General features: G+C 36.4%; 1 protein-coding gene across 4 annotated transcripts in view; it reads right to left on the reverse strand.

Moving 5' to 3' along the window:
* Nucleotides 1-22,941, reverse strand: part of grip2a (glutamate receptor interacting protein 2a) — a 37,160-nt gene that overhangs the window by 3,496 nt on the left and 10,723 nt on the right. For 2 of the 4 annotated variants that reach the window (XM_056265228.1, XM_056265229.1), the window contains 19 exons: nt 22,142-22,277; nt 18,729-18,874; nt 17,963-18,049; nt 16,738-16,813; nt 15,856-16,001; nt 14,579-14,726; nt 13,969-14,123; nt 8,630-8,752; nt 7,578-7,739; nt 6,891-7,077; nt 6,213-6,358; nt 6,019-6,099; nt 5,723-5,786; nt 5,492-5,637; nt 4,436-4,580; nt 4,087-4,226; nt 3,770-3,961; nt 1,788-1,938; nt 197-317 (listed from right to left, as the gene is read on the reverse strand). In XM_056265228.1, the coding sequence (XP_056121203.1) occupies nt 197-317; nt 1,788-1,938; nt 3,770-3,961; nt 4,087-4,226; nt 4,436-4,580; nt 5,492-5,637; nt 5,723-5,786; nt 6,019-6,099; nt 6,213-6,358; nt 6,891-7,077; nt 7,578-7,739; nt 8,630-8,752; nt 13,969-14,123; nt 14,579-14,726; nt 15,856-16,001; nt 16,738-16,813; nt 17,963-18,049; nt 18,729-18,874; nt 22,142-22,277 (2,552 nt within the window). Of the gene's footprint in view, nt 1-196; nt 338-399; nt 649-1,787; nt 1,939-3,769; nt 3,962-4,086; nt 4,227-4,435; nt 4,581-5,491; nt 5,638-5,722; nt 5,787-6,018; nt 6,100-6,212; nt 6,359-6,890; nt 7,078-7,577; nt 7,740-8,629; nt 8,753-13,968; nt 14,124-14,578; nt 14,727-15,855; nt 16,002-16,737; nt 16,814-17,962; nt 18,050-18,728; nt 18,875-22,141; nt 22,278-22,941 lie in introns of those variants that run through there. The other 2 variants (XM_056265230.1, XM_056265231.1) reach the window with 2 other exon arrangements.

Below are 22,941 nucleotides of genomic sequence, written 5' to 3' on the forward strand. Positions count from 1 at the left end.
TCTCAAGTCAAAAAGTTGGCTGACAATGACTTACATTGGGTTAATATTTTGGTTAAATTAATTATATTGTATAGATGCTGGTCAAATGGCCAAGTAATTTAAACAGGGAGACATAATGATTAAATCCTGGACAATTAACACAGAAAACACAAACAAGGAACACAAATCGTTTGAGTTGAGTCCCAATTGCATTTACCTCAAGTTCCCGCAGGATTTCCGATTGGCCGCAGGTCTCCAGATCCTGAAGAGCTTGTGACCAATAGTTCTCCTGAGCGTCTGTATTGTTGTGGTTGTGACCGCATGCTGGACTGACAGATCTGTGTCAATGCAAAGCAACCTGGGTAATGTAAGGCCAGGTGTACTATTGGAAGCGGAGCGCTCTCTCTCTCTCTCTCTCTCTCTATATATATATATATATATATAACTGTACTGTATGGCATAACTGAAAGTCACTGTAAAAGATCCTTCTCAACTACAAGAACATGGCGGTTAGAGAAAGAGAAACACACAGATGTGTCTGAAGAACCGTGAACTAGTTCCAGCGATAAAAGAATACAATTATGAAAATGAGCAAAAAAGAAGCACACAAGGGCAGATGACAGCATGTGGCCGACGGATGATTAGTAAGGCAGACGAGAGACAGAAAACCTGAGAAAAAATAGAAAAGAGAAAAGTAGGACCATACAGAGACTGTGGAAGCAAACAGGCTAGTGGTTTCTGTGCTAGACAGTGTGCATGTTTAATAAGCGTTTAGCCACAGAAACAGAAACATTAGATTCAAAAACCTTGTATTGTTCTATCTAGGCATAAGAAAGGCATTTCACTTTCCACAAAGTTACTTATAAAATCACAGACAAAATGATAACTTGTACAGGTGAATCTCATTCAGTTCAAATGTTAGTGAATTCACAGTATATTCCTTTTTTTTACGGTATTGTATGTATCATTTATTACAATTAAATGGCACTGTCATTTAAGCAGCTTAGTGCTCAAAAATATAATAAAATATTTGGGTCTGTATTACAGTACATTAATCGCTTGTTTATGTTCGGATTAATTTTTACTACTTGCTGCTGTTTGTCACTTTTAGTTAAGTTTTGTAATGTTTATCTAGTTTATCTAAATATGTGCATATACATATGAATATACACTACCACTCAAAAGTTTAGGGGCAGATTTTTATTTTTTTATGAATAGCTTTATTCAATAAGGATGCATTAAATTGATCAAAAGTGACAGTAAAGACATTTATATTGTAACAAAAGATTTCGATTTCAAGACTGGAGTAATGATGCTGAAAATTCAGCTTTGCATCACAGGAATTAAAATATGAAAACATTAACCAATATAGTAATTATTCTATTTAGATTCTCAATAATGTCATATAAAAATACTATAAATAATGCAAATGATTTTTATTTAAATCAGCATAGCCCAATGTCGTACGAATGTGTTACAATTCAAACAATATATCTTTGAAATATGACCTGGACATGTTCTTGACAGATTTCCTCGAGGTTCACTTGTTTCATTTTTTTAAGCGCATACATTTACATGGGAAATAATAATTGATAGACCAAGAGAAAGAATAACAGCCACATGATTGTGTTAGTAACAAAAGCTATAAAACAAGCTGAAATGTTCTTCATAAAAAATAAAATAAAATAAAAAGTCAGCTGTTGTTATGCTTCTTTTAATCTTCTAATTCCTGACTAGTATCTCTAGGAAAATACAGACTAAGTATTGTAACAGAAGAATCAACAAGCTGTGTCCCTAAACAAACTCACCCAGAGTACGTCCAGTCCTCTTCGCCCAGACTCCCATCATACATTGCAGTGCGGTGGGCGTGTCTTCTGGAGACCAGCGGGCTCCTGTGATTGGTCTGTCTCCAGTCATTGGGGTGAAGAGTGAAATCAGATGCTCTATGAATATAGACACCTGAAAATAAAGGTTTAGGTTTGCTTATGAACAAACATGAATAAGATTTGAGAGCTACGGTAACGGGGAAGATTTTGCACAATATTTATAGTGCGTTTTTGTCCTTTTGGAGCTTAAAAGCACTGTATGCTTTCATTGGGTCTCATTCATGAAACACGAGCAGAACGAATTTTTGTGTAAATCGTGTGTAAAGTGGTTCTGGCGTAAATTTTCGGATTCATTAAAATGTTCGTATTTTCCAAATGTTAGTTGGTACACAAGAAATCTACACCTGCTCCCAGCCACTCGTAAATGGTGCGCTTAACACCCGAACGTTTTGCTCATTAATAAGGCTGCATTTTAATTCACCTTAATCGGGTACATATTTGCACAGCATTTTGAAAAAATATTATATATAGTAATTACATACGGTTTTTCTTATTATGAGAGCCAGTAATAGCATCTGCGATGGTGGTCCTTCTCCAGTTTGAATACTATTTTTCCGAAGTGAACTTATTCGTTTGTTGCTCTCAAGCTTAATGTCGAACCATTTCCTTCTCACTTCTGGGAATTTTCGATTAACAGATGAAACTCCATTAACTGCATCTGTAATATGCTGCCAAGCTTCCTTTTTTTTAGGACCCGATACGCCACTATGTACGCTTGAAAATAAAATGTGGCGTTTTGAATGAACTTCTGATAATAAAACTTCAATTTCTGCATCTGAGAATTTTTTTTTTCATTCGCATTCCTGTCATAATATGATGCCCATATATAGTTGTCAGTCGGATTTAATGGGCGGGATTTATGGTAATTGAGAATGAAAGTGCAAGCGCATCCCATGTACGACTGATTGGAATTCATTAACACACACACACATTTCACTATCACATCTGACGTTTACGAAGTATTTGTGAATCAGGAGGAGAGTTTTCGGGAAGGTCTCTTTACGCGCAAATCACTCGCATATTTACTCGTATATTTACGAATGTTTCATGAATGAGACCCATTGTACGAAACAGTAGCTTGGGAATTCTGCTAAACTTCTTCTTTTGTGCTCCACGAAGAAAGTCATACAGATATGGACATTTTGAGGGACACATTTCATTTTTGGGTGAACTTTAGTAATTTGGCTTGTCATTACACCAAATTGTTATAAGATTTCATAATCCTCAATATCACCACATAATTAATTAACTCAAATTAAATGAATAAATTATACAACTACTACAAGTATATCGAACCTTACATACAGTACGTACAGTACTACGTAGCAAATGTCAACTGCTTGATTGTTATATTATCAAATAATGTAAATTGTAAACTATATTATCGTCCAGTGATACGAGTTGGATATATAGGAGATATAGTAGTTTTGCTTCACCTGCGTACATACAGTATACTCATGTAAATTGACTGATCGTTTATATTATTGCAAAATGTTACTATATTATTGCCCAGCTCTTTATATAAAGTTGGATATTCATTATTTCTATATAAATGCATATACATCAATACTCACGTAAAGCAATATATACCATATATTAAATCTCAACTGCCTGATTTATTGTCGCAAACTATAAAGGGTATGCAGTTGTAAAGGCATGAAGAAGATATTAAGATATTATAAACATTAACATCATGATTTTCTGTAAAGCTGCTTTGAAACAATGTGTACTGTAAAAAAGTGTAATACAAATAAATTACTTGAATTTTCTCTTTAAATTTCCAAGGATCCTTCAATGACCTCAATAACAGAAAACTCTCAGGACATATTCCACATTTCACTTTAGCCAGCCCTTGGTAACATTCAATTACGTTATTCTTCATCTAATCCCAGGGACTTCTGTACCTTGACTTCCATAGCCGGCGTCCAGGGCCGAGCTATCCCATGAGTCCATGGCTGAATCTAGACTGGGCGGTGTGGTCAGACGCTGAAGTTCAGAGTATTTACCCCGCCTGAGAGAATCTGAGCGATCGTCTTCCATGTCGCTCACGCATGAAGCCGTCCTGGACGGGCTGCCCCTGTCCGACCCATAAAGTGCTGGAAAAGGCAGATGTGGGTCATGAGGACAAGCATTGATGCATTATTCATAGAGATGCTCTTCCCAGTGGATTATATGTCGGAAATGTTTACATGCATACATACATCTTAATTCTGACACTTACGATCAGATCGTTTCTTGATCTTGAGCGTAACCGTGTCTCCGGCGGTCTGCAACAGGTGGATGGCCTCGCTCAGAGGTTTCCCCTTTAGACTCATGTTATTAATGGCCAAGACACGGTCACCGATATGAAGAGCGCCAGTCCTACACACACACACACACACACTCTCATGTATTAGTCAGATAACACTCACCACACTGCAGTTCCCACACTACCCACTAGATGTCAGATGTGAGCTTGCTGTTCACGATGTCAGATGATGTGTGTTATGAAACATGCACATTTGAGCGTGTGTATTATTCATGTACTGCTGCATGAAGCACTAGATGAGGTTGTGAGTGTTTGTGTGCACCTGTGCGCAAGGCCGTTGCGGGTCAGGCTGGAGATCAGGATGGGATTGAAGGGCTCTTCAGTGCCTGAAATGGTGATTCCAAGAGGACCTCCGTGTCTCTTGAGCTCTACTGTGAATATGACCGAACCTGAGGACTCTAATTCATCTACAATATACAGAGACATACAGAAGTTAAAAGGGCATAAATTAATAGGTTCAGAAACAGTGTAATTTTTAAAGGGATAGTTCACTTTGGAATTAATTTTTGGTATGTTTTAGCTTACCTCAAGGGCATCCAAGATGTAGGTGTCTTTGTTTCCGCAGTAGTTTTAATTTTGATATTTTTAGGTCAAACCGTTCTTGTCTGTCAGTCATATAATGCAGATCTATGGTCACCACCTCAAAGAGCATGCACAGAGAAGTCTTGTAAACACAGCCACGTCCAAGTGATCTGATGGCGCGGGCGCTTCGGTCTTTTCCGGCAAGCGCCGGAAGTGATCTCTCGCGCGTGTACGTCACTCATTGTTTACACAGAACAGAGATTGTAGGTAAGACGGCTAATTAAAATTGTACTGTTCATTTTCTCACACAAACTGCTCGTTTCGTGTCTTAGGCCATCAATGTGTACTAACATTTACGAGTCATTAAATCATGTTTAATTTGGACTTCTCTGTGCATGCTCTTTGAGGTGGTGACCATAGATCTGCATTATATGACTGACAGACAAGAACGGTTTGACCTAAAAATATCAAAATTAAAACTACTGCGGAAACAAAGACACCTACATCTTGGATGCCCTTGAGGTAAGCTAAAACATACCAAAAATTAATTTCAAAGTGAACTATCCCTTTAAGATTTAATTACAGTGTTACTTATGTAATGTTATATTATTTATTAATATTTTTAATTAGAACCAAAAATTGATGCACCTTTTAATGGAAATAACATCACACATCAAGATCTTGAATTGACAGTGCAAGAGTCTAGCACTTTCAATACATTTAAGGTCTGTGCCCATTAATGTGCATTTCTTGCACATTAGCATTTCTTAAAGAATACACACACAAACAAACTCACCCAGGTTGTCTTCATCTTTCTGAATTCGCAGTTTGACCATCCCCTCGGCCTGCTGGAGAACCATCATGGCCTCTTCCATCCCACAGTTATCCAGCCGAACATTATCAACAGCCAGCAGACGATCACCTGGCTCCAGGGTTCCTATTCTATTATAAAAGGCCATTTCACATCTATCAGTTTGCCTCTTTAAAAGCAAATGAATTGGTTTAATGTGTTGTACTGCAGGTTTACCTATGTGCAATACTGCCTCTCTGTATCTCTGAAATGATAAGAGGTTTTCCTGGCTTCTTGCTTGCTATAAATCAGAATTCATGGGAGTTAGAAATCTTGCATTATTGCAAAAAGAATTATGCAATTACCACCTATTATATATAATAGTATATAGACAGCATTGAATGCTAGGCGCCGAAATTACTATTACAGACAAAAGTTGCATTTAATATTCATATAAATATTTATATCTTATTTATGCATTTGGACTGTAAAATACTATGGATCAACAGCGCCCCCTGTTGGTCATCACTCACCACTGATCGTAATGCCAAGCTCCACTCCACGTCTCTTGGGCAACTTCACCTGAAATGTGCCACTGCTGGGAATGACTGATTCTGAGAGAGATACACAAGATCACACATAATTATACATCAAAAAATCTGTGTGTCCACATCACATTTAAAAACAACTTGAATTGCTGATTTTTGATTGAAATGACATTTTGTACCTGCGACATCAAACTCCACCTCCAGTGTGACCTTATTGGCCAGAGCTGCATCTCGGAGCAGCTGATTGGCTTCTTCCAGAGTTCCGTCCTCAGTGGGAATTCCATTAACAGAAAGAAGTCTGTCTCCGACTTGTAACACCCCACACCTTGAATGCAAAAATAAATACAACATGCATTCAAAGAAGACACATGCACAACAATACAAGAAAAGAGAAGACAAAGAATATATTATCAATGATTATAAATGAAGATGCTACATTTACAATACCATTCAAAAATTTGGGGTCTGTAAGATTATTTATGTTTTTGAAAAAAATCTTACTGACCCAAAACATTTGAATGGCAGTATAGCTTGTAAACACGTTGCCATCATCCATTGATCGACATTACTTAAACAGACTCAACATTTATATGTAGTTTAAACCTGCTTGATTGTTTGTTTTGATATATTGGACTTGGGACGTCAATAGAATGATAGCAACTGTGCAGTAACATCTTCAACCCTGAACTGAGCTGTGACATCTTGGTACTGTGCCAAATCAACATCTCAGATTCTGTAAGGCTTTTGTTCGTGTGTGTGCACGTAAATGTACATACATCTATCCACAGGCTCTGAGTGTACAAGACAATGGCGTCAGCATGCATCGCATCTACAGTTGGACAGCAGCGTCCTCTCACCTTTCAGCAGGTGTGTCAGGCTCGATAAAGCGGAGACAGGCAGGCGCTGACAGGGGTTCTGTAGCAAACACTCCCCCCTGTAACTGCAGCCCGAATCCAGTAAGAGGATCTCCTCTCAGAAACACCTCACTGGTTTCTAGATGCACCACCTGACCACCGGCGCCCACTGTACTCGATGCCAGAGACACTGAGAGACAAGAGAGAGAGCAAATTTATTTATTTTTAATACAAGAATTATTTGCCAAGGAAGGAAAGGAAGGAAGGAAGGAAATCAACATCTCAGTCAGGAAGTCAGGAAGGAAGGAAGGAAGGAAGGAAGGAAGGAAGGAAATCAACATCTCAGGAAGGAAGGAAGGAAGGAAATCAACATCTCAGGAAGGAAGGAAGGAAGGAAGGAAGGAAGGAAGGAAGGAAATCAACATCTCAGGAAGGAAGGAAGGAAGGAAGGAAATCAACATCTCAGGAAGGAAGGAAGGAAGGAAGGAAATCAACATCTCAGGAAGGAAGGAAGGAAGGAAGGAAGGAAGGAAGGAAGGAAGGAAGGAAGGAAGGAAGGAAGGAAGGAAATCAACATCTCAGGGAGTAAGGAAGGAAATCAACATCTCTGGAAGTAAGGAAGGAAATCAACATCTCAGGAAGGATGGATGGATGGATGGATGGATGGATGGATGGATAAAGTTCACTCACAGGAGCTCTTGTGGTCTTTTCTCCGGTGTCTCCTCTTGCTGACAGTGCAGCGAGGGCTGGATGGCAGTGTGTTACTGGGGTAGGTGTTGGGATACGTTGACTGGGTGCCACAGTTGTAGCTGTGAAAGCCTGAGGTGTTTGCAGAGATGCCAGATGTCACAGCTGGAGGACAGAGAACATTTGAGATCGACAATGCTGGAATCGTCTAATCGGTGTATGGTTGTATGTGGAATGGAATACTAGCATACTGCTATAGTATACAGTGTGAGTGACAGCCAAATTGTAAATAATTAGCATTATGTATTTTAATAAAATAAATAAAAAATTTATATATATATAACAAACTAATAAATAAAAATAATAAATAAATAAATAATAGTTTATAGTTTAGCGATTAAATAAAAATTAAATAATAAACAATCATGCAAATAAAAAATATTTTAAAAAACAAATAAAATAAATAATTTAATTCAAATAAATAAATCAAAACTAATAAATAAACCAATGTGCAAATTAATAAATATTCATGACTATTCATGCTACTACTTCAAGTACATCGGCAAAAACAGGAAGTTGTGGAATACAGTATTTCACATAGTACTCTGTGCTCACTGCTTTCTATATTAAACATTTTGGCAAATCAATGTAGTACAGAAGGTCTTCCAGGTGTACATACTGCAAATAATTATAAGTTGTATATAAGTAAGCCATTCTGACCGTACCCTACATGTCATCCTGAACCAGTTAAGCCTGCACCTCAGGCAATTCATTAGATTTAAAAATGATTAAAATGCATCATTGCATCTGGTTTATACATTTACCCCAGTTTCACAGACAGGACTAAAATGCATGTTTGAGCAGAAAGCAACTTATAAAATATCAGTGCCATTGTTTTGTCTCAAGATGCACACCAGTAATGTTTTTTTTTCTAGGGCATGTTGATAAAAGCTACTTGAACTATACCTAATCCTGGCTTAATCTAAGCCCTGTCTGTGAAACCAGGTCTTAACGTGACAGGACATTATGAAGACGTGCACATAGGGGACACTCACATCGGTGTGAGGGTGTAGGGGTGGTGTGACTCCAGGCTGAGGGTGTTTTTTGCAAAGGTGGAGGAGCGCTGGTGTAGTTCTCACTACAGTCCCACTGGCGCTGACTACTCCTCTGGACACGTACTGCAGGGAAAACATAGACAGACACAAAATGGCCGGTAAATTGGTTATTTCTGCTGAAAACATTCTTAATGTTACAGCACTCAGGCTGATATACGCCTGTAGACAGATCTGATGTAGACTGAATGTCAATGATCAGTGAAGCAGTGCGGATCAGAGGGCTGGATCCGAGACGCTGCTCATAGGCATGCGCTTGGTTCGCTCCTTTACACATTTATTCCCCCCATTTCTTTTTCTTTCTCTTACATTTTCGGGCCAGCTCTAGTAAGGCTGACAGCAGTGGAGGAACCATCTTAAAACTCTCTCTTAGCTCACGTTTGGAAACAAATGCTCTGCAAGACAGATAGAGGACATTGTTTTGGATTCTGACAGAAACAGATCCTTCTGACACTATACAGCTGTGTCACTAACGATGCTTAATTAGACATGCAGCGTGTCACACTCGTTAGGAAGAGCCCCGCCCATCAGACAGAGAGAAATCTGCACATCAAAGAGGTCCTGTGCCTTTCTTTTCTTTGTTTTAGGCTACTCTCTTTTTATACAACTATGCAGTTATTTCCTTTTTTCCCCCCCCTCTATTCCTGATACTGAGCTTTTAGACCATAGAAAGGAATAGTCGTGCTTTTAAGACAAAATTAGGCCCTGGTCAAACATTGACAATGAAATATTTGTGACATACTTGCAAAAAATAGTATATTGTCAGAGTGCATGGCTACTTTTGAAAGGCCATTAAGATGCTATTTACAGCTAGATGGTGTAGTTATTATGATATCTACCAGCAGAGACTAACTGGACTATGCTAGCCAGCCAAACCTTGGTTGAATATTGCACATTTTTGCAAATATAGTAGTTGGTCTAACAGCCAACTCAACAGAATCTCTTTAGATACAGAAAATTAGCATCATACGCACAGTACACATAGTATATATACTGAAAAATAAAACTGTCATTAAAAACATACCCAAAATTTCATGGAATGAGTGTTTCCACTGATATACTTGTCAACAGTGTTGTTATTGTTAACAAAGTATTAAAAATATTTTTTTATAAATTGAAATAGAAGTAACAAATATATCGAAGAACTTAAACTTGACAACTAACAATGACAAAAAAAGACAAAAGCACATGAAATCACAAATACTTAAATAACATTAAAATGAAAACTAAACATATAAAAGTAAAACTATGAAGTAAAACTATTAAACATTTATTTTATGACTCATCATTACCATTACCATTTAAAACTAATTAAAATACTATTAATACTATAATAGTATATAATTAATGCTAAAATAACACCGTTTGTCAATCAAACAGGCCACGCGTGAATGAACCAGAATAAAATCGGTTGACTTCCAAGAGACCAGAAATTATTTAAAGATATGTTTGTTCCTTATATGATAACTGAGCACCACCTGGATAATTAAAAATGCAAATGAGGAAGGTCATGTGACATTACAATAAAAAATATAGCAGACTACAGTTTGAATGGTTTAACTTTTGTATATTGTGTTCTATGTCACATACACACTACCACTGAAAAATGTGTATCAGTAGGATTTAAAAAAAAAAATTAATACTTTCATTCAGCAAGGGCACATTTATAATGTTACAAAGGATTTTCTATTTCATATAAACACTGCTCTTTACTTTTAATGATTCCATTAATCAAAGTAAAGTATCCTTAAAAAAATTCTCTAAAAAATATTAAGCAGCACAACTGTTTTTAACGTTGATAATAGTAAGAAATGTTTCTTGAGCAGAAAATCAGAATATTAGAATGATTTCTGAAGGATCATGTGACACTGAAGCCTGGAGTAATGATGCTGAAAATTCAGCTTTACATCACTGGAATAAATTACATTTTACAATATATTCAAATAGAAAACTATTATTTATTTTAAATTGCAATCATATTTCACAATATTACTGTTTTTACTGTATTTTTATCAAATAAATGCAGCCTTGGTGAGCATATGAGACTTCTTTCAAAAACAAGAGCTTTTGAACTGTAATGTATTTTATAACATACTAGTTGGCAGTATTCAGTATATACTCACTGTACTATACACTATATAAGCAAGTATTCCATTCGGTACATTCCTCAGTTTTCAATTCTGCAGTGTGGAAAATGACTCCACGTATGAGATTATTCTGACAGATGAGCTGCCCAGTGAGCTCAAGCTTCAGAAAAAGAGGATGCAGGTGTACAAATCACTTTATAACTGCTGTGCGCCTCTTCATATCGCATTTCTAGAAAATCCAATGATACAGTCAGAATGCGGTTTTCTAGTAACACGGTAAAGCCAGAGTGAAGGCTCTGAGCTCATTGTGTGTGTGTGTGTGTGTATACTCATGTCTGTAGGGTAGGGGAAGTCTTGCCTGCGGTGCTCTGCATATTAAGAGTGACTCATGATACTTGTAAGAAAGTGGCCCAAAGCTGGATGCCAACAACCACTACAAACCAACACTGGCACACATAAAGGTCAAAGAAAGACAGAAAGAGAGAAGGAGAAAGGAAGATGAGACAAGGATAGAATCCAGTAAGACCGAAAGCATAAAGAAGCAGATGTGAACTGAATTCCTTCTGTAAATATGGAGAACAAACACAACCAGGATCTGAATTAAAAATAGGACCTATAGATAATGCTCTTATTGTGCTAATGCTGGCAATCAGTCTGGACGTCCATCTTGTTAAAAACAAATGCATTTGCATAGTGCTAACAGATGCACTAGATTTACACAATGATGTACACAATGATTTTATTTTTTTACAATATAAAAATAGTATGTGAAACAGTCTGGGTAAAAAGATAAATTTCAAACTGTATGCTACATTTTTTGCCACGTGATCTCACTATATTGAGTTTTTTATTTCAGCAAGTGGTGTCCAGATAAAATAAATAAATATTATGTGAAACGGTCTGGCAAAAAAATAAACATTTCAAACTGCAGTATGTACGGAAGAGGATTAGGGCCAAGCAATAATAAAAAAATAAAACCATCTCGAGATTAAAGTCATTATAATGGGAAATTAAACTCGTTAAATTTCGAGAAAAAAGTCGAAATACAATCTTGAGAATAAACTCATTAAATGTCGAGAATAAAGTCGTTGTGTTTCGAGAAAAAACTCGTTAAATTTCGAGAAAAAAGTCGAAATACAATCTTGAGAATAAACTCATTAAATTTCGAGAATAAAGTCATTGTGTTTTGAGAAAAAAACTCGTTAAATTTCGAGAAAAGAGTAGAAATACAATCTTGAGAATAAACTCATTAATTATCGAGAATAAAGTCGTTGTATTTCGAGAAAAATTTTTAAATTTCGAGAAAAGAGTCGAAATACAATCTTGAGAATAAACTCATTAAATATTGAGAATAAAGTCGTTGTGTTTCGAGAAAAAACTCGTTAAATTTCGAGAAAAGAGTCGAAATACAATCTTGAGAATAAACTCATTAAATTTCGAGAATTAAGTCATTGTGTTTTGAGAAAAAAACTCGTTAAAGTTTAATTTAGCATTATAATGACTTTAATCTCGAGATGGTTTTATTTTTTTATTATTGCTTGCTTGGCCCTAATCCTCTTCCGTAAGTCTGCCATGTTTTTGGTCACAGTTTTTAATTTAGTAAATGGTGTCCAAAAAAAAAAAAAAACAATTATGTAAAATGCTACTGCAAAAATAAACATTTCAAACTGTACTATGCTATGATTTTAATTCAGTGGTGTCCAAATATATATATATATATATATATATATATATATAAAAAAAATGATATAAATAAATAGTACCGGTATGTAAAACGTCTGGCAAAAAAAAAAAACATTCCAAACTGTATGCTAATTTTTTTTGTCAGTATTTATTTTAGCAAGTGGTGTCCAAATATAATAATAAAAATAAATAAATAAAATAAAATAAATAAATAAGTGAAATGTATTGCAAAAATAAATATTTCAAACAGTAGTATGTACAAAAGTGGTCACATGATCTCACTATGTTGAGTTTTTAATTCAGCACGTGGTGTCAAGATAAAATAAATAAACAAACAAATAATTTTGCCTTTATGTATAAAACATCTAAACTCTTGGAAGTCTGATGAGTCATAAAATAAATGTTTAAAAAATTCAGTGGGTTATATAATTATTTAATATATTTTAAATTAATCTTCACACTGGAAATGGTGAGTCACCTCAAGTGCAGTAATCTGTGTAGTAAGCTCTCTTAGTAGGTCATCTGGATATTCCATGTAAACAGAAAATTTGCACACTATGTTTCTGCATAGTATGGAAGCTTGTTTCCGCCACAGAATGAAAAATAAAAAAGGTAATTGCGAGTTACATCTCGCAATTCTGACTTTATTTCTCACAATTGCGAGATATAAAGTCAGAATTGCGTGATATAAAGTCGCAATTGCGTGTTATAAAGTAAAAAATGCATGATATAAAGTCGAAATTGCGTGTTGTAAAGTCAGAATTGTGAGATATAAACTCTATTCTGAGGGGAAAAAAGAATTTTTTCCTTAGAATTGGCCTGATAACTCACAATTGTCTCACAATTCTGAGAAAAGATGTCAGAATTTCAAGATATAAACTCGCAATTGTGTGTTATAAAGTCCGAATTGCGAGATGTAAACTTCGAAAAAGTCCGAATTGTGAGATAAAAAGTCTCAATTCTGTCTTTTTTTTCCACAATTGCGACTTTATATCTCGCAATTGCGACTTTATTTCTCAGAATTGCGACTTTATGTCTTGCAATTGCGACTTTATCTCTCATAATTGCGACTTTATATCTCGCAATTGCGACTTATTTCTCAGAATTATTATTTATTTTTATTTATTATTTATTTATTTATTTCAAGCAAAAATAGTGTGACAACAGAAAAGATACACAACAATAATAACTTATACACGCAGAATTGCGACTTTATATCTTGCAATTGCGACTTTATTTCTCAGAATTGCGACTCTCTATCTCGCTGTGAGATAAAAAGTCACAATTATTTTTTTTTTTTTTTTTATTCAGTGGCGGAAACAAGCTTCCATAGCATAGTATGTATAGTCTGCACAGAATTAGTATTAGAGTAGTATGCTCTTGCAAACAGAGCCAAAGTAAAGTTGCTTGTGTATAAATTCAGATTATCTGAGCATGTGAATATCAGTCGCTATGAGCTTTGAGTATGTGTTTATAGCGATGTGTTTTGTAAATGCCCGTGTGCCTGCAGACCTGCGTCATGTGTGCTGTGCTGAGACGGCAGGATCTCTAGTTTGGTGAGCTCTGAGGAGCTGGACAGGAGCTGTTGAGCCTCCATCAGAGAGCAGTGCTCTGTGCTCATGCCATCTATAGCCAGGAGAATATCTCCTACATGCAAAGCACCACATCTGAGAAAAAGAGGGAAAGACAGCAAGAGAGAGACAGATAGTGGTGGTAACAAGGAGAGAACGTCATTTATGTTGAGAAAAGCAAGAACCAGCGAGAGTGAAAATGACAACAGGCGAGAAGGTGTGAGGTGAAAAAGAAGAGGATTGCTAAATGTTTATTATAGATATATGAAGAATAGATATAATGCAAATATAATGATTAGTAATCTAAATCTGATTTAATGTAAGGCAATTATATGTACACAAATTTTTTTAGACAATATTTATTTAAAACTATACAAATTCTCAAAAAAATATTTGACTATAAGTTGATCTGCCTTATCCATTTATGAGGCAATCAGTATGTTTTGGAGCCAAAAAGCTGCTGATAATCGGTCAAATATCAACCAAATGTCTAAATAGTGACAGAATAATCTGCTTGGTAAACACGTGTGTGTTTGCATTTGTGTGCTCACCTGTCTGCAACACTAGCCGGCTTGATTTTCTGGATTGTAATGACCTGTTTGTTCATGTAGAGGGAGGTGGTGAGACTGAGTCCCAGTACTGATCCGGCGGAGCGCGCGATGTCCACCTGCAGTGGCCCGGAGGACTTCTGGACTGAGTCTGATGCGAGGCCAAACCAGAACCAGAGAGAAGCAGAAAGATGAGGTATTTCAGTGCTAATTCAGGAAACCATCAAGGTATGTTCATTCTTTTTTCAAAACGGTAACAAAACAAACCTTTCTGTTTCAATAGCACACACTATCATTTGATAGTGTGAACTCAGTAATATTTTTATTGTTTTTTATTTATTTCATTTAAAAAAAATGTTAAAATATGATACAACGCTAATATTGTTAAACATTTTTAGAGCTGTTTTCTATTTTAATATATTTTTTTAAATGTAATTTATCCCTTCACATGATCCTTTAGAAATCATTTTAATATGCTGATTTGCTGCTCAATATACATTTATCATTATTTCAGTTATTATAAAAAAAGATTCAGGATTCTTTACCGAATAGAAAGTTGAAATGAACCGCAGTTATTTTAAATAGAAATCTTTGTAACATTATAAATGTCTTTGCTGTCACTTTTAATCAATTTAATGCATCCTTGCTGAATAAAAGTATTAATTTCTTCTTTCATTCAAACACCCCAAAAAAACAACAACCTCTGAACAGTAGTATAGGAAAGAAACCCCCTTTAAACCATTTGATGGGTTATATTATCTCGGTTGAATTTAAGGGTACGTTTACCCGACAACGATGTACTAAAAGCGGAAAAAATTTTCCTTTGCGTTTTTCGCGTACAGACAAGGTTGTCAAAACTATTCCCGTTCACACGGATCCGCGAAAACGACTAAAAACGCTGTATTATTCATGCCAGGCCAGTAGTTGGCGATGTCACTTTGTAAAGAAACACAAGTAATACGCATGCACATGACGTCACTGCTGTCGTATATGAACGGCCAATTATATACCATAAAATCTTTCCTATCAGCAGTAAAGAGCTTTAAATGTAATATGCACAGCAGCTCCGATCAGATGCTTCTTTTTTTGAGAAGCAGAAGGCTTTTATCTCATTGCCGTCCAGGAGAAGCGAAAGAGGTGTTTTTTCTTTCCTATGGGAATGTGGAGGAGAAGTGGAATATGTTTCTACTCTAATTAAGGCCACATGAGAGTATCTGTGCACACAAGCATACTCAAGTGTGTGTGTGTGTGTGTCTGCGTGCATCTGTGTGTCTGCTCACCCATGACCATGATGTCGTACTCGATGAGGAAGAAAGCCTCCTGGCTGCTCTGCATGATCAGGGTCAGAGCGTCAGCATGTTTCTGTCTATTCACAGCAACACCGTTCACACTCAACACACGGTCGCCCGCTCGCAAGGTTCCCTCTCTGACAGACGGAGAAACGTGGAGAGACGTACGGAAACACAAAAAGACAGCAGTAGGGATGAGACGTGAATGCAGACGTCAACTAGAAAATAAAAGCATCCTTTTGCATGAACAATAAGCATTGTGGAAGTGCAATATCAAGCAAATCTAATTCACTTCAAAGCATTATGTTGAAACAGAGTGTGCTTTCATATACATGTGTGTTTTATCTGTGTGTGTGTGTGTGTGTGTGTGTGTGTGTGTGTGTGTGTGTGTGTGTGTGTGTGTGTGCGCGCTTCGGGCTGTGTTCTACCCTTCTCACTCATTCTAATGTCATCAGCCTATGCTTCAGTTAACATGTGTGCCTCCAGAACCAGCTTACAGGGTTCAACGATCACACACACACACACACACACACACACACACACACACACACACACACACACACACACACACACACACACACACACACACACACACACACACACACACACACACAACATATAGAATGCTCTAATGAATGTACACCAAATACATTATATCTCAGACAAAATAAAAACTCTTTATGGAAATATACAGACAAATAACCTAGACGGATGCATGGAGACGGCACTGATGTGACACACACAAAGACGCAAAGAGCTTCACGATGATTCAGACATTGTGCTAATTAATAAGCAGAGATGTTCTGTTGGGCCTTGTCTTTGTGGTATAAACGTGTCTCACACACACAGAGATTGTAGTCATCGTGGTCTCACCTGTCTGCGGGTCCGCCGGGCCTGACGTAGGTCACCGCTAGAGGTCGAGCCTTATGCCAGTCCTCGTGAAAGCCCCCTGAAAGCATGTGAAACGCACAACTGAATATTGCCTTTAGTAATAGTAATAAAATGCAGCTCAACACATACGCACACACACACACCACTTGCTGCCCTTGAGAGTAACACAAATGCTTTTAAATAACTTTTTCTTTCCAACAAACTTTTTTGGAGATCTGTTCCATGCTGTAGATTACCATAGAAATACCAAAAGAATGAAAAATACAGAGATTGATTACAGCAGTCCGAAGAGAGAAAGATGTCAAATTTGCCATCACTCCCGTGTTAGAAACCCCCTCATAGCAGTGATAATACGTTGTTTTGTAATTTACTGGCAAGGTAATATAACACAAAGTATAGTGTTATAAATGTTTTTTTTTTTTAAATTCAATAAAAATATTAAAAACTTTACTAGATTTGCGATGTTGATAACTGTGGAAATGCATCGTCATAGTCTGTGAAAAGGGTTCATTATCCATTAAATTTTTTTAGTAAGTGTTTTATTTTGATTTTTACTGCAGTCCTGTTGTATTAAATCCTCATTGGTGTATTTTTCCTCAGTTTAAGGGTCATAACATTTAAAAACACATGAAATATTTATGCAAAGACATTTCAGACATTTCTAAATTTCAAATAAATTCAGTTCTTTTGATCTTTCTATTTATCAAAGAACCTTGAAAATAATGTATCACAGTTTCCACAAAATATTAAGCAACTGTTTTCAACATTGATAATCAGAAATGTTTCTTGAGCAGCGAATCATCATATTAGAATGATTTCTGAAGGATCGTGTGACACTGAAGACTGGAGTAATGATGCTGAAAATTCAGCTTTGATCACAGGAATAAATTACATTTTAAAACATATTAAATTAGAAAACAGGTGTTTTAAGTTACACACAATATTACTGTTTTTACTTTGATTGTAATCAAATAAATACAGCCTTATTGATTTTTTATGTTTTCATGGATTATTAGCACAAACCCCCTGCAGTTCCCTCACGAACCCCCAGTTTGGGAAAGCTGTTGTTGTATTGAACCTGGATTATTTCAAGCCATCATTTATGTATTTTTCCTCAATTTAAGGGTCAAAACATCAGTTTTAAAATTAAAAACACATGAGATGTTAGGGTAAAGACACTTCAAGCTGTCTGATGGGGATTCAGTACCTCTCAGAACGAAGCCAAAGCTGTTGCCTTCTTTTTCCAAGCACACTTCGATAGTTTTAGAGATGACGCCGCAGAGATTGCTGGGAGCTAAACACACAGAGAACAGCTTGAGTTACTGTCACAGGAGCATGAGATACAGCTCTACACACTGAAATGTACGTATGTTTACTTTCACAGGACCATATACACTAATGCCACAAGACAATTATCACATATAACTTGAGGACTCTGCTGAAAAGCCCATTTACATATCAAGTACTGTTGCGGTACTAGCGATCAGCACAGCAGTATCAGGTACTTTGATATTTATACTGTACTACTCACATATTTATGTTCTGTGGTGTTTGCTTCAAAGAATACTATACCAATCAGTACTTAAGGTACACTAGCAATAGTTTGGGGTCAGTAAGATTTTTTTTTTTTAAAGAAATTAATACTTTTAATCAGAAAGGATGCATTAAATTGATAATAAATGACAGTAAAGACAAAAAATATACGCAGCACAACTGCTTTCAGCATTGATAATAATCAGAAATGTTTTTTTGAGCAGCAAATCAGCATATTAGAATGATTTCTGAAGGATCATGTGACACTGAAGACTGGAGTAATGATGCTGAAAATTCACAGGAATAAATTATTTTAAAATATGAAAATAGCACATTTTAAATGTCAATAATATTACACAATATAACATATTTCTTTCTTTTTTTTTTTACTGCATTGTTGATCAAATAAATGTGAATATTGGAGATGCGTGTGTCCGTACCGAATGGAGGAAGCTCGTACTCCACCTCCAGCACCACACGCTCTCCAATGTTCTTCAGCATGCTGATGATCTCATCATGTCTGAGCTTGGACAGGTTTATCCCGTTCACTGACTTTATGTAGTCGCCGACATTGAGCTGGTCACTCCTGCCACACAAACACATATGGAAGATTGAACAAAATAAAAAATGTATCTACAGTATGCAGTGATAAATTATGGTAACATGCATAGTAGATTCTTAAGTTTCTGATTTATCTGTCTAAGCAAGAAATTTACAGAGTAAACTTATTAGTCTTTTTTTTTTTTAAAGTATTTAATGAATGTAAGTTTTTTAAAGCATTATTTCCTTTATATTACATGATTCTTTTATAATAGCTCAAACAGTAGAGCATGTCACTAGCAATGCCAAGATCATGGGTTAAAAAAAAAAAAAGAGTCACCTGGATACAATATACCTTACGTCGCTTCAGATAAAAGCATCTGATGCATAAATGTAAATTATGTGTTTTGGACAGGTCCAAGTTTCATGCAATGATACGTGCCACTTTTATAATATTAAACCTACATTTAGTAAGTCCTTGGATTTAAATAGCATTTTCCAAGATGGCCAATGAATTAACTTATTTGCCTTAATTCATTGGCCATCTTGGAAAATGCTATTTAAATCCAAGTACAGCTCCCAACAGGACCGTTTTTTGTGAAGATTATGTTTAAAAAATATACAGTATTTCAAATCGCCTACAAGATCTGACAACAATAGTAGGCCTCTTCATTTCAAAGTACAGTAAAAAAAAAACTACACAAAACCTCAAAAACAAGTGGGTCTTTTAAAAGGCTTTCCCAAAGCCGTTATATTAAGCATTATATATTGAGCCGTCATATTAGGCATCACAATTTCCCCCTTATACTGTTTCCCATATTAAAGACATATACAGAAACATGCAAGCAGAACATGCACTACAGTTAAAAAATTTGGGGTTAGGGTGATAAAAAAAAAAGAAATTAATACTTTTAGTCAGCAAGAAGAACGCATGTTGATTTCTGAAGGTAATAATGCTAACAATTCAGCTTTGATCACAGGAATAAATTGCATTGTAAAATATATTCAAATAAAAACATTTAAAATTGTAATAATATTTAGCAATATTATGATGTAGAAAATTCAGCTTTGTATCACAGGAATAAATATATTTTTTAAATATATTCAAATAGAAAACTAAATTGTAATATTATTTCACAATATTAATGTTTTACTGTATTTTGATCAAATAAATGCAGATGAGCATAAGAGACTTCTTCAAAAAACCCAAACTGAACGATAGTGTATAAAAATCTATTGGCAATGACATTCACTTTATCACCTTTAACTCTCATTCACAGATCTAAATCCATATAATACGGCTGGACTGACTACACAGCATGGTAAATCATCACTATACTGCTTCTGCTGCAGAAAGGTGTGTGTTTGCGTTGTTTAGCAGGTACCTGTGTTGTGTGAGTGTATATATGTGTGATGTTAGTAAAGCTGACTTCTCATGTACTGTTGTAGAAGCTAATTTAAGCCGCCGCTGTCACCCAGCACTGGGATTTTGCCTGTAAGCATCGCATTAACTGAGACAACGACACACGCTCGGCACCGACACAATGACGACACACTACTTAATTTACACGTGAGCACACAACCAAAGGCAAAACCAAACACGTCATTTTGTGATTCTGCATAATTATGCACTGGAGTTAAACAGCATTAACACACATACTGTACTAATTACAAGCTTGCACATCTGCACTAGACCTTGATAAACTGATCATATAAAAGCATTAGCTGTAAACTCAAACACAGTCACAGGGTTTATATCACCTGTCTGCAACACGAATATGCACATCAATCCTGTGTGTGTGTGTGTGTGTGTGTGTGTGTGTGTGTGTGTGTGTGTGTGTGTGTGTGTGTGTGTGGTGGGGGAGCGGTCACGTTAGGACTGCGTCAGCCTGTCACACTAGAGGCTGATGTGAATGAGCAGCCCACATCCTGAGGACGGACACACACACACACACACACACACACACACACAGCAGCTCAGATCCTGAGGTTAAAGAGCTGTGTGAGTAAACATGGTGCATTGCACACACTACACATCATTGAGATACTATTAGTTGTTATTCACATTTTTATTTCACAGTTTTTTAGGGGGGAGGGGGTGGTCTTTTTATTTAAAGAAATTACAGAAAGGATTCAAAGGGATTTAAGGGAATAAATCAGAAATCAGAATGGTAAAAGAAGTTCTAGGTGTAATAGTAGCCTATAGTGAAGTAAGCAATTTAAACTCTTCGCAAATAATTGTTTCCCTTTCACACACAGATAATCTGTCCCGGGATTTGACTCAGGATCGCTTGATTTTGGTTCATTCACACTGCCAGGGATTTTCTGGAATCTGTGCGTGCGTTCACACACCGTGACATCAGGATGTTACGTGTTTAACGACATTTTTTCGTCCTTCCTTTGTTCCTTGATGAACACAAACTTCCTTCTTTGTTAATGTGCAACATGAACGTTGATCTGCATTTAAAACCCCCGGTCAAAGAGTCGCACCATAACTACGTCATTGCAGTGACACATGCGTCATCACTACGACACACCCCTTACGACATTGGTCCTGCCTTTTCTTCACACAGGGCACAATGTTACTTGGTCCCCATCCCGGGACGTGTTTGCGTTCACACAGAAGGCACTTTAGCAATTATGGGAATTTTCTGGGATCAACGCTCTGTGTGAAAGGGGCTTTAAAAATATGCACACATTCACTCTTGTTTGTATGTCTTATATGTAAAAAACACAAAATGTTTCTCGTTTCATCACATTCAGTTATGAATGACATGGATCATTTAATTAAATGATAGCATCTTTTCAATTCAAAATATCAAAATTCCCCCAAAAAGTTGAGTAGTTTGCCTCACTATATTACTGTGGGTTGTTGACCATATCCATCGTTGTCAAATATTAAATGTTTAGCTGCTTGAATCTTACCACACACTCTTTCACTGTAAAAACTAAAAGCGTAGCGTTGGAATTCACACTCGTCTTCAGTGAACAGTAAGCCCCGCCTTCTTTGATCTGATTGGCCATTATTTTGACCTTGACAAGCGCTGTTAGACCGCTGAGGCATTCAACCTAAAAATGTAACTTTTTAAACTGTTTGTCATCCTAACAACAAACAGAGATGTGTGTAATGGAGAGCAGCATTTACAATATCAAAATTTCCAATTATTTCTCCCCTCAATGCCTATGGTGGCTACGGCCCTGAAAAACACACATACTGAACACACAACTGAAAGCTGTGAAAGAGCTGTAAAAAGGCAACCTTCAAGAAATTAGCTTTTTCTACTGGCAGTTGAGTCACTGATGTGTTTCTCACCGGGCCGCGAGACCTCCTGGTCTCAGGTTTGACACTCTTGGCTTGCCGTCCTTGTCACAACCTCCGGAGATCGTGAGGCCGAGACTGCTGCCCTCTTTTTTAATCAGTTCCACCGTCGTCACACCTCTCTGCTCATCTGTGCGTACACAAACACACACAGTAAAACACACATGCACCAGCACATGGACATTCGCAGCAGGTAAGTAACCCCCGGGGAGCTTGTGTAGCCATGCATTGTGACATGGAACTCAGATTCATTTAACCATTTCATGAAGGACAGATGGTAGTAATGCAGTGTGTGTAGCAGGCTGTGTGCAATACATGTATACATTATGCGAAAAAACAAGGGTGATTTTCTCAAACCATGTCCAAGCAGTGTAAAAACTAACTTTTTATGAGGAAAAACATTAGGACAATTTTCACATTGGACACTTGGAATCAGCCAAAAGTGTGTGTGTGTGTGTACAGTAATATTGTGGAATATTACTGCAATTTAAAATCACTGTTTTCTATTTGAATAAATTGTAATGTCCAATTTTTTCCTGTGATTTAAAGCTGAATTTTCAGCATCATTACTCCAGTCTTTACTCTTTAGTGTCACATAATCCTTCAGAAATCATTCTAATATGATGATTTGCTGCTCAAGACACATTTCTGATCATTATCAATGTTGAAAACAGTTGTGCTGCTTAATACTTTTGTGAAATTTTGTTTTTACTGTCACTTTTGATCAATTTAACATCCTTGCTGAATAAAATAAAATTATTACTTTTTTAAATTTCTTACTGAGGCTAAACTTT

Source organism: Rhinichthys klamathensis, unplaced genomic scaffold, assembly GCF_029890125.1.
Source record: "Rhinichthys klamathensis goyatoka isolate OS25496 unplaced genomic scaffold, OSU_Roscu_1.1 h1tg000231l_1, whole genome shotgun sequence".
NCBI lineage: Eukaryota > Metazoa > Chordata > Actinopteri > Cypriniformes > Leuciscidae > Rhinichthys > Rhinichthys klamathensis.